General features: G+C 37.5%; 1 protein-coding gene across 1 annotated transcript in view; it reads left to right on the forward strand.

Moving 5' to 3' along the window:
- The window catches only part of TSPAN5 (tetraspanin 5), a 114,968-nt gene extending 105,272 nt beyond the window's left edge, over positions 1–9,696 (forward strand). Inside the window, exons 5-8 of the mRNA XM_075201465.1 lie at positions 3,597–3,722; positions 4,369–4,416; positions 5,264–5,380; positions 6,760–9,696. Coding sequence (XP_075057566.1) covers positions 3,597–3,722; positions 4,369–4,416; positions 5,264–5,380; positions 6,760–6,825 — 357 coding nt within the window. The 3' untranslated portion in view covers positions 6,826–9,696. The remainder of the gene's footprint in view (positions 1–3,596; positions 3,723–4,368; positions 4,417–5,263; positions 5,381–6,759) is intronic.
- Positions 9,697–16,567: the final 6,871 nt, after the last annotated feature.

The following is a 16,567-nucleotide window of genomic DNA, read 5'->3' on the forward strand; positions in this document are numbered from 1 at the left end:
AATGTGAATTTACAGGTACAGTGCGAAATGCCATTCTGGGAACTTCACACCCCTTCACAACAGCCTGTCCCAGCACTAGCTTTTATTTGTTCGAAATTTCCCCACAGCTTCTACTGTCATCAGTTTTACTGAGAAAACATTGCTCTTTTCCTGTTTGTTCCAATTATTTACTCATTGAAGTGACCTAAATTAAGTACTGTAATTGGTTTTAGGAACTAAAAACACATTTCAAACCAACTTTGACATTCAGTATAAGTTCATTGAGTTGGAAAAGTAGTGTGAAAAATGGGAGCACCAGAAAGTGGAGTGTGAACATAGTGAACACAGAATGTAACAGCAGGTGTAAGTAACTGTTCTAAATGCAGAATGCTAATATGCAATGTGCCGGTCAGCAGAAAAGGGCCCCTGTAGTTTGGTTATCTAGACTTCTTGAAGAGAGGAAAGCTGACTGGGACAATGAGAGGCTTTAAGTTAAAGTGCAAGACTACATGATAAGGGTAAAGATAAACTATCTGTTAGAGAGAGTGTGTGAACTCCTCTTAAGCTTGCCTGTGGAGGCCTGCTGACATCTAACAACAGTGTGAGTAGTGATCAATAGATAACTATGAGAAACGCACTATCAGCATTCACAGTACTGATTGTAAACACTTAGCAAACCAAGAACACTCCCCATTCAGTGAGCACAGCCCAGGGCAATACTGCCTCAAAAAAAGTGTTAAAAGTCTGTGCGAGAGCCCATCACCAATCGTCTTCAAAGGAGTGTTATTAATTTAAAAAGTACACATAGTAAAGGGCTTGGTCCACATTAATGAAAATGTAGCCTATCTATTCACTCATATCTTAGTGATGTCACTGGTTCCTAATGCAAGCAAAGCCACAAACTCATGAAGTTTGGTTCATCCCACTTTATATAGTGGATACACTTTAACATCTTGCCAACCGCCCACTGCCTTTATTAATTGTCACTATGTGTATTACCCCGAAAGCAAAAAAAGGGGAGTGGGGTAATGGTAATGCAAGCAGCTTTTTAAGCCAGGTAATACTAAGGCTAGTATTGTTGGTGTGGATGGAAATTCCCCTATCTCTAAAGGGTCTCCCATATAATAAAACATTTTTTTTTTAAAGTAATAAAATTAAAGAACAAAGAATTTTTTTCTGCATGTGGGTGCTGTACCTATGTGTGGTGGCAGCGCAGCTTGAAGTCAAAATAAAATATAAAACGAGAAAAATAAAAATAGATCGTAAAACTAAAATACAAATGTTTGTCCTTTGACCTTTTGAAGGTTTCAGACCTTGTACAATGCATATTTGCTATCTCTACACTTGGGAAAACTAGCTGATCATATTTTGGGGTATATATCAGCAGGCTCACCTATTGTGTAAAAGTAAGTGGACATGAAAGGAGAAAACCATCTAATTATGAGTGGGCTAAATTAATAATCATGTCTAAGTTTGAACAGCCAGCAGACAGTTCTGTAGACCAGGTTTTCTCTTTAGGTCAGAGGGGACCTCTGTGCAATGACAAGAAATGTTGGGAACGCAAAAAAACAAAAAATATAAATGAACATTTCAATTCATGAAGTAATGGTAGTAGTAATGGTAGTATATAAAACAAGTTATGTGAACAAAATGACAATAGAAACTACATATATATATTGTCATTGTGTATATTAAAAAAAATCAACTATTCAATATTTTTTAATGATTTAAACGCTACAGCTTATTTATAGCATTGACATGTGCTCACTAACTAAAGCTGGGTACACACTACAGAAATTTTGACCAACTTTTTATGCCGAGCGATTTTACATGCGATCGATGGTCCGATCGCTCGGTCCATGGACTGCATACACACTAGCCTTGTTTAGGACGATAAAGGAAAGAGCGGACGTCCCTTTAGCGACTTTTTACAGCCATGTTGTCGTGAGCAACGACTGTAATTTTGTACTCACTGTTGTGGATCGGTCGGAAGTTTATACACACTGCACAGCGGAAACGAGATTGGAACGAAAATATTAAACGGTACGACCAACCAAATGAGGCGATTATCGTCCATTTGGGCAGACTTTCGACCATCGTGTCACTGCACACACTGACCCGACTTTTGAACGAGCGGTCGTATGTCGGCTGTTTGAGCCGATTATTGGACGAAAACAGTGTAGTGTGTACCCAGCTTAAGCAGAAATGAATGACCTGAGGTGACAAGTCATGAGGACACTTCTGCTGAAGAAAATAAGAATGCATTTTGGAGCTGAAACTGCCGTGTGAAATAGGCCACGAGCCGTGTTGTGGGCTGTTTGTTGGACAACCCTTCTCTTGATCGCCTTTTTTATTCTATTGTCTCCAAATTGCAGAGGTTTTTCTTGTGATTGCAAAGTGTTAGAACAGTTATCTAGTGAGAAAGGAAACAGATGAAGAACACCATTTTATCTTGGGCTTCAGATAGTTACTTGCAGTCATTAATCATTCTGTAACATAATCAGCTTAAACTGGGAATATTATCTGTCAGGAAATTGGATTTCCATCTGGTAGTTGTTCTGTTTCTTAAATATTCTTCCCATAAACTGTATTTTAACTTCTCACAGTTTTACTGGTACGGTACATCCCTGGCCATCATCCTACAAATGCAGCATTATTTACATCCATGTTATTTAATTAATTAATGATAGCTCCCTTTAAACATGCTTAATGACTGTCTGTAACCCCTGAGCTACAGTCCTGTCAGACAATGTATCATGTTAAAGTGAATTACCTTACAGAGCATGCTGATTCATATTGGATGACCGCACTGACATCCAGGTCATTTGGTCTTCAGACATAATCACAATCTCCTAATCTCATCAGGCAGCTTTAAAATGGTATGTCCAGATATTAGACAATGATTTGCTGATTACTTCATACCCATTATATCATCTTACTTAACTCCTTCACTGCTTTAAAGAAAAGGAGAAAATATATTAAATTATTCTAAAGACAAGTTCCTCTTATTCTCGCATTTCAGGGAGAAGTGTCAGGACTTTTTCAAAGTCATGTCTGTGAGAACATGGCATTAGTTTTGACAATGTGAAATCACATTATGTTTTGAAATGAAGTGTTGTGGAGGTGGGCCTAATAGAACGCTCCTCTGTCCCCTCAAGGAATTTGGACTAGCATTTATCTTTCCTAAAGCAGAAATGTTCTTTAACCCCTTGAGTGCTGAGGACCCCTAAAGTTCCACTTGTCCTATGCATTTAAGGGGTTAAGAAAACCCACATATCACTTCCCACCGTAATCTATGGGTATTGTGATGCTGCCAGAGGAAAGCAATTTTTCCTCCATTAGAAATGTGAGTGCGCATTAAAGTCTATGTGACATGTCAGGTATAGGGGAAATCTTTTTTAGAGATTGTTTATCCCTATCAGATGTACTTAGAAAGCTGGGGGTACACTTGTTTTAAAGAGGAAAGTAACTCATTTTTGATTTGCAGGCATTAAATAAATGTGTTCAATCCAAAAGTGCTCAGTACAGGGGTTAAATAAATGTCAATCCATGGTTAAAGGGTACAATAAAGCGAATTTGGTTATTTACCCTCTGCTGTTTTCTTTACCACTTTATAGTGGCAATGCTGTGGGGCCTTTGGTGCCGATGACTGGAATCTAAACATTTATTTCAACTGCACGGATGCCAATGCTAGCCGTGAGCGCTGTGGAGTGCCGTTCTCCTGCTGCACTAAAGACCCTGCTGTAAGTTATTCCTGTTAGACTGATATAGTGCATAATGAGGTATTTGTCCTACACTTACACCTCTGGTTACATGAAATACTTATGTGACGCAAGATCCTATCCTCTAAGATGGCGTCACTCTTGTTGTTGGCACCTCAGACTTCTCTCACATATTGATGGTGCAGCCATTATTTAGAGGAGAGGGAAAGGGTAAGAAGAATATTTACATATTTATAGTTGTCCCAAGAGTTTTTTGTCTTTTTGTTTTCTTTTTTTCAAAGTTTATTATGATGTCTTAATTGAACCCACCCGAGAGCATTTGTATATATGCCATCATCTTCTCATTTCTCATTTTGCTGTCACCTCCACCGATGCCCTGCGGTGCTTTACAAATCAGCAATAATCATAATAAAAACAAATCATGGGTAGAATAAAGTTGAAATGTATTTCCCCCTTTATTTTATGAAGCTAAAATAAATATTGACAACCTAATAATCCAGAGTTAACAAACAAAGCGTAATTGTTTGACTGTTCTCTACTACTGATCTTTAACAGCAAGTATAATGGCCATGCTTATTAGAAACATAGCATGCTGTGAGTTGTAGTTACACTATTGCCTTTGTGTTACCTTATTGACATTAATGTTTTGTTTTTTGTCTTTATGTAGGAAGATGTCATTAACACTCAGTGTGGCTATGATGTCAGACAAAAGTCAGTAAGTAGGAGTGGTTATTTGTATAAAAGTGTGTTTTATGTATTACAATTCAATCTGAACAGGCACAATTGCCATTTTCTATTAAGCCCCATCACACAGTTATCCATATTATTGCACAAAGGTAAAGTTCATGGGAGGCTTATGGCCTTTTACTGTTTTGGCATAACACTAAACTAAATCATCATCATCATTTATATAGCACCACTAATTCTGCAGCGCTGTACAGTGATTTCACTCACATCAGTCCCTGCCCTATTGGGGTGTATAGTCTAAATTCCCTATCAGACACATCCACACAGACACATCCACACAGACACATCCACACAGACACATCCACAAAGACACATCCACACAGACACATCCGCACCCACACACACCAATTTGTTAGCAGCCAATTACCAATATGTTTTTGGAGTGTGGGAGGAAACCGGAGCAAACACGGGGAGAACATACAAACTCCTCACAGATAAGGCCATAGTTGAGAAATGAACCACACATACAAACAAATAGTAGGGTCAATTTGTTAGCAGCCAATTACCAGTATGTTTTTGGAGTGTGGGAGGAAACCAGAGTAAACCCACGCAAACACGGGGAGAACATACAAACTCCTCACAGATAAGGCTATAGTTGGGATTTGAACTCATGACCCCAGTGCTGTAAGGCAAAAGTGCTAACCAAAACCTATATTGACATGTTTTTCCAGGCTATAGGAATAATATGTTTAAGGGTTCGTTTGCCAACATTTCCCTCTCTGTGAGACTGATGTCATATATTTTTTTTTTTTTATCAAAGTGATAATGTGTATTATTCTTTAACCAAATGAGCTCATAGTGTTGTTTTCATGAAGGAACTAGACCAACAAGCAACCATTCACACTAAGGGCTGTGTTCCTCAGTTTGAGAAGTGGCTGCAAGACAACCTAACCATTGTAGCCGGGGTGTTCATAGGTATTGCGCTACTGCAGGTAAGTGAACTCACACTAAGAAGAATGGTCACAGCTCTAAAAAAAAATTGCTCCGTCATGATCAATGTTGTTCTTCATAATAAAAGGCTTATGTCATTTCCATGAATTATGCCTCCGGGTGCTGTATTGCAGGCGCTATAACTGTCTTTTGGCAAACAAACTACTCTAATTGTTAAATGTAATTTGGGAGCAAGTCATATCAGCTGATAGAATTCAGTTCTAGGTTTGGAGTGGCAATTTAGTATTATATATAAGAACTTCACTTTTGCTCTCATAATGTTTAGATACAAAATATAAGTTGGAGTCTGTAAATAGTAAAACCAAGATCTAGCCAATGAGTACTCAGCCTTTTTTGATCCGAGGGCATTGCAAGGTAGTACTTATTTGAAATGGGCAGCAATAAAACTTAACATGCTTAAACATTTAAAATACGTTGAATTTACTACAGTAAAAGTGGAACCTATTTTCTTGTTTGCCATACCTCTTAACATTGTTAAAATGTGAAGTGAAGACAGAAGTGTGTGCACCTCTGCAAAGCACCACCAGGGGGGCTTGTTCATCCTATGCGGAGATTGAGATGGTGGTCACATCGCATAGGGACCAAGCCATGTCCTTCCTCTGTAACACATTTGGCCTACATCATCTCTATAGTAACACATTACCTCCCCTTCACCCCTGTAGCAACACATCCTTCCCTCTCCCCCTGTATCAACCACACAGGTCCCTGCTTAATTCATACCTGACTGTGGCCAACTGGCAGCTAATCAATGAAGCTCATTCATTCTGATTTGCTGCCAGACTAACCCCACTGATAAATGTCAGGTCCACACCCCCCAGTCACAGTAACCTGGTACAATGCAGGACAGATTCATGAGAGCCAGAACACAATAGTATTTCTGTCCCGACATTCCAAGTTTCCCTCTATTGGTCCTGCTTCCCATGGGCCACAAGAAATAAGCGTGTGGGCAGAGTGCTGTATCCACTTGCCTAGACTGTTGCAACTGGACTTGTATAAATGACAATATTTTATTTCATAAACCTTAAAACCTTTGTGTTTGGAATACGCCACATGGAGATAAGTATACCCCTTCTTATTTTTTTATGTTGTTGGTTTTAGAAGAAAAGTAGACATATAGTTATCATCGTGAGTGTGCATTCACTTTTTTAAGATAATTTTCCTGAAAAAGGTAGCATGAAATGTTTGACACATTTTGTTTTGTCAGTCAACTACAGTTCATTTGTTTTGCAGACAGGTCTCTAATTCTAAAACAGTATGTTAAAATGTATTCACCACTCATTTTAATTCATAATTGGTTTATGAGATTAATAAAGATTTCTTTATGCCACAGATTCACTTAAGCATTTCTGTTTTTTCACAGATATTTGGCATATGCCTGGCTCAAAACTTGGTGAGTGACATTGAAGCTGTGCGAGCCAGCTGGTAGAGATATTCCTCTGGAGATCAAGCTCCATATGAGACACTGGAAGCCGATTCCCAGCCTGGCAGTTTGATATTGTAGACCGGGCAAGAATGTTCAAGACCCTTTTTTTGAGCAGTGTAGAAGAATTCCTGGGCAGATTTGTTTTAAAGAACTAATGGCACAAGCTCACAGCATGTATCTCTTCTATGCAAGAACCATTGCAGATCTCTTTTACGGAGAGTTTAATGTGAAAATGAACAATCCAGGAGTTTATTTGTTCTATTGCATGAACTGCAGCTTCTTTGTGAAATCAGCATTATTCCACACAACAATTGTGCAGTGCAATCCTGTACAGGGATAACTGTCAAAATGAATGCACATGTTTAGCAGATGTATAATTCTTCTACTGATAGCACAACACTCGGACGTATTTGATCAGCTTAGTATGTTTAAAATTTCAAAGCTTTTTGTAAATACTACACCAAATGTTATGTTGTTCTTGTACAGTATATGGCTTCAGTCTAGTTTAATAGACTCTGCAGTGACAAAACACAGACACATGGCATTATGACAAAGGTGGGATTCCAGAAAACGGAAATACAACTTCTTTACGACGAGTTTTCACAAGTTGCAGTTGCTTTGTGTCATTGAAGTCATCTTTTTAAGTGTTATGTTTCACCAAAGGTAAGAACAAGCTATTGTGACCACTATGCTTGTCCTTAGGTACCCATGCAGGACACACAACCTGCAATGAAATTTCTTTACTACTTATAAATGTGTTCTAGATTTCTAAACACTTGTACTAACTGAGATTAATTCATGTTTGACAGAAAAATTAGCTGGCAAAACATTGAATGTATTATTTATGTACATCAGACCAACGTGAAAACCTCTTTTACATGATGTTTCACACTGTTTATTGCTTCCTTAATCAATGGATCCATGTTTTTGGGTTTGTTTGTTTTTTTAACAACACTAATAATAATGATAAACACTTCCTCATGCATTTTTTGAAGGACACAATGATAATTGAAATCTTTTTTTTTTTTCAATTTTTTTTTATTTTGCAGGACATATAAGCTAACCCATACTTGCCAACTCTCACGGAATGTCTGGTAGACTCCTGAATTCCAGGTAGGTGTCCCGGACTCCCGGAGAGCTGGCAATTCTCCCGCATCCTGTTCATAGAGAGCCTAAATGACGCTAAATGATGATTTCGTTGGGGGGGGAGGGAGGGGGCAAAATGATGCAATTTCCCGGGGCCCTCTGCCCTCCCACCATGTCCCCCTCCAGGATCTCCTGGAGTCCACCAACAGCAAGTTGGCAAGTATGAGCTCACCTTGTGAAGAAGAATATAGTTGTGGCAATGAAATTACAATGGATGCGTTTTGATTCTGTGCTTTAGCCACTGGATTTTTAGAATGGGTAACCAATTCAAAAGCTTCCATATAAATGGAATTTTCCAGAAGTCAGTTTCCATCGATCAGGGGGGCTTATACTTCTGGAGCAGGTTAGAGTTCTTCCTAAGTCATCTCATTGTTTCAGTGAGCACTTCACTTGCTGACCAGAAAATCCTCTCCCTCACAGTGTGAAATAATGGGGGGTATTCAATTGACGGCGGCATCGCCGCAAAGCCCGCGCTCGAAAACGATTACCGTTAATACGGTAATATCTCTGAGCTGCGAGCTGAAATCCAGCGAGTAAATTACCGTATTAACGGTATTTACGCGCAATATTACCGTATTAACGGTAATATTTTTCGAGCGCGGGCTTTGCGGCGATCCCGCCGTCAATTGAATACCCCCCAATGTGTCTATATGTGTGAAATCACTGTACCAGCAAGTTGGTAAAGCATTAGAGGGCTAACTTATAAATGGCATTTCCCAGAAGTGTATTCTCCCAGGATAGGAGAGACTTATTTGCATACTGTCTCAAGGAGCTAGCTGAAATAAGTATTTTATTCCTCCTTATAATTATTTCAATGAGGCTTTTGTAAGACTAACATAGACATGGGTCATGTTTATGTAGTATGTACGTATTCAGGTAAAATTAGGCAATAAGCAAACTAATCGTGTATTTTTGTCCTTTATACATAATCATAAAATAAACCAGCGACAATAAAAATTACACAAATTACCCAACGAAATTGAGTAGAAAAAATTGATCGCACAAGTAAATATCACTCCAAAACTATCTGCCAGTTTAAGTGCTTTACTTATAAAAATAATAATTGTTTATTTTCAGGTGTATGTAACTACTTATCTTAATCAAGATCTATATACAGGTGCTGAAAGTCATTTTACTGTATATTTATCAAATATATGCTGTCATCCAGAATTAGACATTTCTCTCAAAGAGTTGCCAACTCTTTTTAATTGCTGCCACATGTAAAATATAGAGATTCTATGATTTACTACAGCCAGGAAAGATATCGGCTGGTTCCAACCAGCAACAATACCTGTATAGCTTACATGTCGGTAGTGACAAGTTCGCTTCCCTTACTCCTCGATAATGTTATGTAAGAGGGCATGACCTGTTTAGTTTAAAAATAAATCTGTGTGCGTCCAGTTATATAGAAGCATTGCTATTATTAGTTAAGAAATGCTGAATGCAGAAACCTTGCGGTAAACAAATTTTCTCATTTGGATTTCAGGCCTGGTAATTGTATGCTCTGTTTTATAACAACGTTAATATTTGCAGCTATGTATCACCTATTGTTCTCACTGTGATTTTGAATGTTCCCGGTTCTTTGAAGAACCAACTGATTTTTTATCACTTCGACACACAGAAAGTACTACTGTACATTTTTTTTAAAGGACCAAGTAACCCAACCTGGAATTGTTAATAGTAAATAAATATAAAAAATAAAGACAGGAAGAAAGGTTTTCTTTGTTACACTATTTGTGCTGTATTTCTTCCAATTGCAGAACATTTATGAAGGAGTCTACGACCCACATCTGCCCAAGCACTAGGTCCAGTCTAGTTGGGAATGCATCATGGGAACTCTTGTTTAACAACGTCTGTGCATCCATAGGTTTCAGACTATTGTAATGTTGTTCCTCACTTTCAATATATGTTCTATGGTATGTGAATTTTTTAGATGTTCGTATAGAGATAACCTTTTGTATTGCATTAATGTGTACATTGCTGCACATGTCTCTACACTGCAGGGGCAGCCATTTATTGGCAAAACCATTATTTGTGCCAAAGCAGCCCCTTGAATTGAATAGGTCCAGTAATGTCACTGGTTCCTAATTAATTAGTAGCCTGCATCTCATTGAGTCTCGACAATATCTTGAGTACTACTGTATTCCTAGTGTATTGCCATAATCACTGTCTCAGTACCAAACTTTGCTGCCTCTATTGTATGTTGGCGACAGGTGTATATTAATCAATATTGGACCAACATATTGCCAGTGAAGAATAATGCAGTTCTAAGTTTCATCCTTCTGTCATGTTGTAGTTTAGAGGTATATGAAAACGCTTCGTCATAGAGTTCTACTATTGAAGAAAACTTAGTCTACGGTGAAAATAAACAACAACTGGCTTCTCACTGGTGGATTCATTATCATCAGCTATTTCTGGATTTGGCTATGAGAAATCATGGAGTACCGTACATCACTGTCAATCCTACTGGACTATAACTGTTATGTAGGCAGCAAACAATTTAAGTTTGTTTTTGTTGGGTGTGTTTTTTTAGGAAAGCTAAGTGTAATATGGGTCATTCCACATCAGATCACCCAAAAAAAACATGATTTGTCCACCACCTGTCTCAGATTTTTTTGAAAAATTTTTAGTTGAGAGGAGGTCAAAACAACTATTTCTGCCAAATATCTCAACTGTCTGACAATTAGTTGATTAAATATTGATTTTTAAATTTATTAAATAATTTACTAATCACGGCTTCTTTATCCAGTTTATTTGAAGTAGCGCGGGTGTTTATTAAGGAATCGCTACAAAATTTGGATCCCTAAGCTAAATCTTCCTCCCGAATCCAAAAATCCAACCCAAATTACTTTATCTGTCTCATGTTTTGCCTTACGTTTAAAACGCTAGATTCAATTGACAATACGGACCCCATTTTTGGGGGGCTGTTTTAAAAAAGGTATACATTACTACCATGAAAAAAAAATCAGCCGGGTACTCTATTTCATAGTGGAGAAAAAAAATAATGAAGTTGATGTTCGATTACTGTTGTACCGCATACATAATTAACACAAGAAACTATGAAATTTACAACCTTTAACATAACTTAAGTCCTTAACTGAAGTTGAGTCAACAATCTCATTATTTTTCCCTTGTTTGGAACTTGTTGTAACGGTCTATAATTTTCCTTAAAGTTTTAGCAGAAAGTGTATACTGCCTTCCAGTACTTCCTTGGATAGTAGGCACTTACGTTACACAGAGGACGTGAATAAAAGGAACAAAACACTTATCTCTTGAAGGCCAGGACAGCACATTTGTTGATTGGTTTCATTTCATGAAGTGTACCAGCACATCTTGTTCCTCCTCATTACATTGAATGATATACCCAATGTACCAGATGTTATCATACACTGCTGCTATGTATATTCCAGGTTGCAGATCACTTTTGTCCACATTTTTTGTGACTGTGGTCATAGTGACACTAACTTTGGTTCCTCCTGTCTTTATGTCGTCAGATGACAATCAATATATGTGTAGTTCATCATTACTAATGGACCGAAATCTGTGATGAGAACATGTTCATGCCACAGTGTTTGCTGTTTCTAGAAGGCTATGCAGCTTGGTTTTGCAGTCTTGTATTTCGTTTTGTGACTCGTAAAAAAACTTTATGCCATGTACATTTTCATTTGCCCAGGTCCAAAGGCGTCAAGATGTGATGGGTTTCCACAGCTTGCAGACTGGTGCGTGTGGCTAGATGTTTAACTATCCCCCCCAATGCCATCACATGGACTTTTACCATGAGATGTGGCAAAAAATTCTGCTTGAATGTTGAAGTCATCCTTATGGAAGCATAAATTAAAAAAAGTTTTTGCAGTTCTTGTATTGTGCACTAGCACCATCACTAAAGTAAACTTACTCCAATTTTGACAATAGTATCACTAAGTGTTTCATAACTACTGTAATGAAGGCATGCACAGTTATGGCTACATGGTCACGGGCATCGCTAATAACACACAGGCCAACACAGTTTGAAGTGTCACAATCATCTTGCCTAAAATATACAACAAGCTGATAGTCACCATGTTCTTTGGTCCACTTCAGTGACATAACTTTTAAGCTTTTTCTGTCTCCTTTTTTGTGAGACAAGAAAGGATTACAGCATGTTTTCTGAAATTCTTCATATCTTAGCAGCAGAAGCTTTTCGTGATGGTAGCAGACTGAGGTTTCAGGATCATTGGTTACTGCATTTGAAACTTCAGTTCTCAGAATCAAAAGTTATTTTTCTTCATCTGTAAAGTGGTCCCAGCTATGTATTCCAATGGTTTTTGAGTAAATAGTAATATGGCAGTCCGTATGTAAAAGACTACCAAATGAGCAGCTGCCATGATTGACTCTTTCTGTGTCTCCCTCTCTCTTTCTCTGGAAAGTTTCAGCTTTGGTCTCTCTAAAGGGAATCCCCTTCCCATCAGTTTCTGTTTGTTTCATTTCCTGTATGGGAGTTTTATCCCATTGCCTCAGTTTAGTTCACTTTTTTGGTATGGTTTTTAACAATGTGTAAATTATGTATGCTGTACAGCAGTAATCGAGCATCAACTTCATTTTTTTTTTCTCCGCTATGAAGCAGAGTACCCAGCTGATTATTTTTGTGGCAGTAATGTATACCTTTTTTAAACACCCCCCAAAAAATGGGATCCGTAATGTCAATTGAATCTAGCGTTTTTAATTATATTCGAAAAACATTAGTTTTTGCCGTAACGCAAAACATGAGGCAGATAAAGAAATTTGGTTTGGATTCGGGAGAAAGAATTACCTTAGGGGTACAAATTTTGTGTCGATTCCTTAATAAACACCTGTATTACTTCAAATAAACTGGATAAAGAAGCCGCGATTATTAAATGATTTAATAAATTGAAAAATCAATATTTAATCAGCTAATTGTCAGACAGTCGAGATATTGAGATGGGTGGTGGACAACCCTGGTTGAACTGACATTAAATGACCCATATATTCTCTGATCAAACAGCCATGTATGATGTACAGTAACTTATTAATTACCAACATGAATTTTTGCCTGTTAGGACCACATGTATATAAGTGCTGTACTTTAATCAATCAAGAATGGCTCAGATTTCTATCTACTATCACAAAAGCAGAGTCAATCAAATTGAAACACCTTTATATGCATGCTAAAACCCCATGACCAATTTACTTTTTAAAAATCCTGCTGTGCTTTTTTTAATAAACATACATTAGAGATATATATCGCTGACAAAGGGCAAGTAACATAATTTAATAGCAGAACATTACAAAGTTATCAGCCAGCGAAAATGATCTTAAACAGTGCCAATTATACTATACCTGTGAGCTTGTAAAACCAGAGCCTTAGTAGCCTGTCCTACCTTAAGCTCCAAGCCAATCACCTTCACCGCAAATATATTGGAATCATTTCCTTTCAATACTTTATGCCCTGCCACCTGACGAGCAATGTCTCAGTTTATATTCTTTTAACACACAGCACAAACTAGTGCTATTTCCATAGATTAATAATTGTTCTACATATAGATTGTAGATATAGCTGTTACCAGCTTTCTGTAACATTTATTGTGTTGTGAACATGCTCCCTGCATCCGTCATGCAGAGCTGGAATAAGGCTTTGGAAGGGCTTGTATTACTTAAGACAGGGGGCCCCTAAGGTCCGAATTTAAGGGCATAGTGTCCTCATTCACGAAAAAGAGAGAGGAAAAACTATTACCCTCATATCCCCCACCTGCCCTCGTCATTACAGCCTCTCTCCATACTTCTCCCATTACAGCCTCCCTCCATATAGCTCTCATTATATCTCACTGATATCTGAGCAGTGTATTGTGGGGCTGCTTGACATCTACTGGGGGCACTGTCTGAAGCAAGTAACTGACTCTGGCATTAAGTGTTGGGGAGCCCCTGAGAGAGGGGAGCATGGGGGATATAACCCCTGTGCCCCCCACCATCCAAGCAGAGCTGGATCAAGGAAGAGTACTGTAAGGGGTTACACCAGATTTCAGCACTCAATCTTGCTCACACCTTTGACACAGGTTACAGATTGGCTGGATCACTCCCAAGCTGCTCTCTCACACACATTCTGTACTCCACTGTCAACTACCACCACCTAGTGAATCACAGAAATAGAGCAGCTGGACAAGGGAAGATGTTAATTAAATCAGATGAACTACTTGGCGATTGCACACAATAAATCCTTCAGATATTGTAACCCCTGACTGTGCTAAAACTAAGACAATTCACCATCCTGACATATTGGAAAAGTCTCATTCCTTTAAATTGCTAAAAGTATAGCAATTCTAACTTTATGTAGTCTTAAGGGTTACATTAGGCAGTATGGCTTATTTTTGTTTTGAATTTTTTTTAATCAAAAATAAGTGATGAAAACACAGCAAAATATAAATTAAACAAAAACACAATGGGCAGAATTTATAAAGCTGTCATTGTTCTTTGTTTAAGAAAAAGTATCAACCATGTTCTTACCATTAAATTAAGAAAAGAAGAAATGTTCATTTATAAATAGCCATTAATAAAAAAAAAGAGAAAATGAAAGAACGTTTCTAATGCAGAACTTTAATAATTTAGTTGAGGTATATTGTAGTAATGCAAATATGATTAATATAATATACATCCAATCATGTTTAAATGTTAAAATATTTAGCAAAAATTAAGACATGGTATAGTTTTGTAAATTATAATATGTTATATATATATATATATATATATTCAAATTCTAGAGAAATTTCTTCATATAAATCCAAAGAATAAAAGGAAAAATTACCAGTAGAGACAGTGTATTCTATTATTCTGTAATATTTGGGCTTTTTTTTTTTTAAAGGGGGGGAAGGCTTGATATATAAATTTTTCTGTAAAATGTTGTTAAATTTCAAGTGATTCTTGAACTTTTTTTGTGTATATTGAAAATGCATTTTTACACTCAAGATTACATTGACGTTCAAAAATATTGACACCCTTGCACAATTTATTTTTTTTTTTCAAATAACTTACAATTTCCTCTACACATTATACTCTCCACAATTCTTTATTTGGTAATGGTACAGACTATTTTGTCTTTTTATTCTGAATGTAATACTGTATATCCTTTTCAATCAGAGAATGAAAAGCAATAGTATTGACAAAAATTATAGACACCCTAGACTTGGCAGCACAGCCTTTGGTCAGAAAAACTGCAATCATCCACTTCTTATAGCTGTGGATGAGAGCTGCTCCTCTCTACTAGCAGCTGGGTCAACTCTTCTTGTGCAAACTGCTCTAGTTCTCCCAATTGCTGTTTTCAGATCTTTCAATGTAGGGATGATGTGCTTTAAATTAAGCTATAATTTGGTCTCAAATCTACAGAACAAATATGGTTTGTTCAGGTGTGCATACAGTCATAGCACTACTATGAACTACTTAGCAATTACACACAATAAATCATTCAAATATTGTAACCCCTGACTGTGCTAAAACTAAGGCAATTCACCATCCTGACATTGGAAAAGTCTCATTCCTTTGCATTACTAAAAGTTCTCAATTCTAATTGCAGTTTTTCCTCATAGTGCACCATTGGTTCCATAAAATAGTTGAAATGAAAAAAATATTTTGGGGAGCACTTAGGCATTTCTTTGGTTTGCAGTACACACACAAGGCAGAAAAAGTAGAACTTCTTGGTAAAGCTCATCATCCATATGTTTCAGAAAGCAAAATGAAAACCGTCATGCATTCAGTGGTATTTTGGGGTTGCTATGTTTGATCTGGCAATGGGTGTCTTGAACATGTGCAGGGCATGACAGCTGGAGATTACCAGAACATTTTAGGGTACAGTGTTGGAAAGCTGGGTGTCAATATTTTTGGCCACGACTGTATCTGCATTTGGGGATTGCTTGAATCTCACAAAAGCAGCACTGAAAGCTCTGATAAAACATGTGGGAAAAATTATATGAATACAAATTTATGTTTACATAATATTTTACCGATGTTTTACTTAATTTGGAATTGAGCAATGGTTTTTTTGTGCTAAACAAGGGTCTGGAATCAATTAAATGTTGACTGCTTCAAGGCTGATATTAAGGGAAGTTGACTGGCAGCTATACACCATTATGTTGCTATCCACCCTAATTGTTTGAGCCAGCAGCTCAGTACAAACACAAATCCTGTCCTGGTAGTTCAATCTCCAGCCTTTTCAGTGTGATCATGTAATATTAAACAATGAAGTGAATGTATATATAAAGTCCTGTATATAATGGTTGTCTAAACAGGGACTACTGATGTCATCAGTGTTCATTAGGATAACGTATGTATTAATAAGGAAGAAAAAAAAAAAAGCACTCCACCTACAACCCTGTGCTTCTATATTGTCACAAAACTCCTTGGTGACTTGTGTAAGGAGGGTACAAGAGGCAGCAATTTAGATTTATCTTGTTAAAATTAAACTGCACCCCAGTTAGAAAGTCTGGTCCTCTGCAGCTGTATAGGGACTAACCTAGGTCAAGTTTGCAGTCAGCTCACACTGCTTCTCTAAGCTGCTGTATCTGAAAACTCCTGTAACTCCTCCCTGTGGCTGCTTTACTCTGGGAATAAAGGA

The sequence above is a fragment of the Mixophyes fleayi genome, chromosome 1 (genome assembly GCF_038048845.1).
Source record: "Mixophyes fleayi isolate aMixFle1 chromosome 1, aMixFle1.hap1, whole genome shotgun sequence".
NCBI classification, from domain to species: domain Eukaryota; kingdom Metazoa; phylum Chordata; class Amphibia; order Anura; family Limnodynastidae; genus Mixophyes; species Mixophyes fleayi.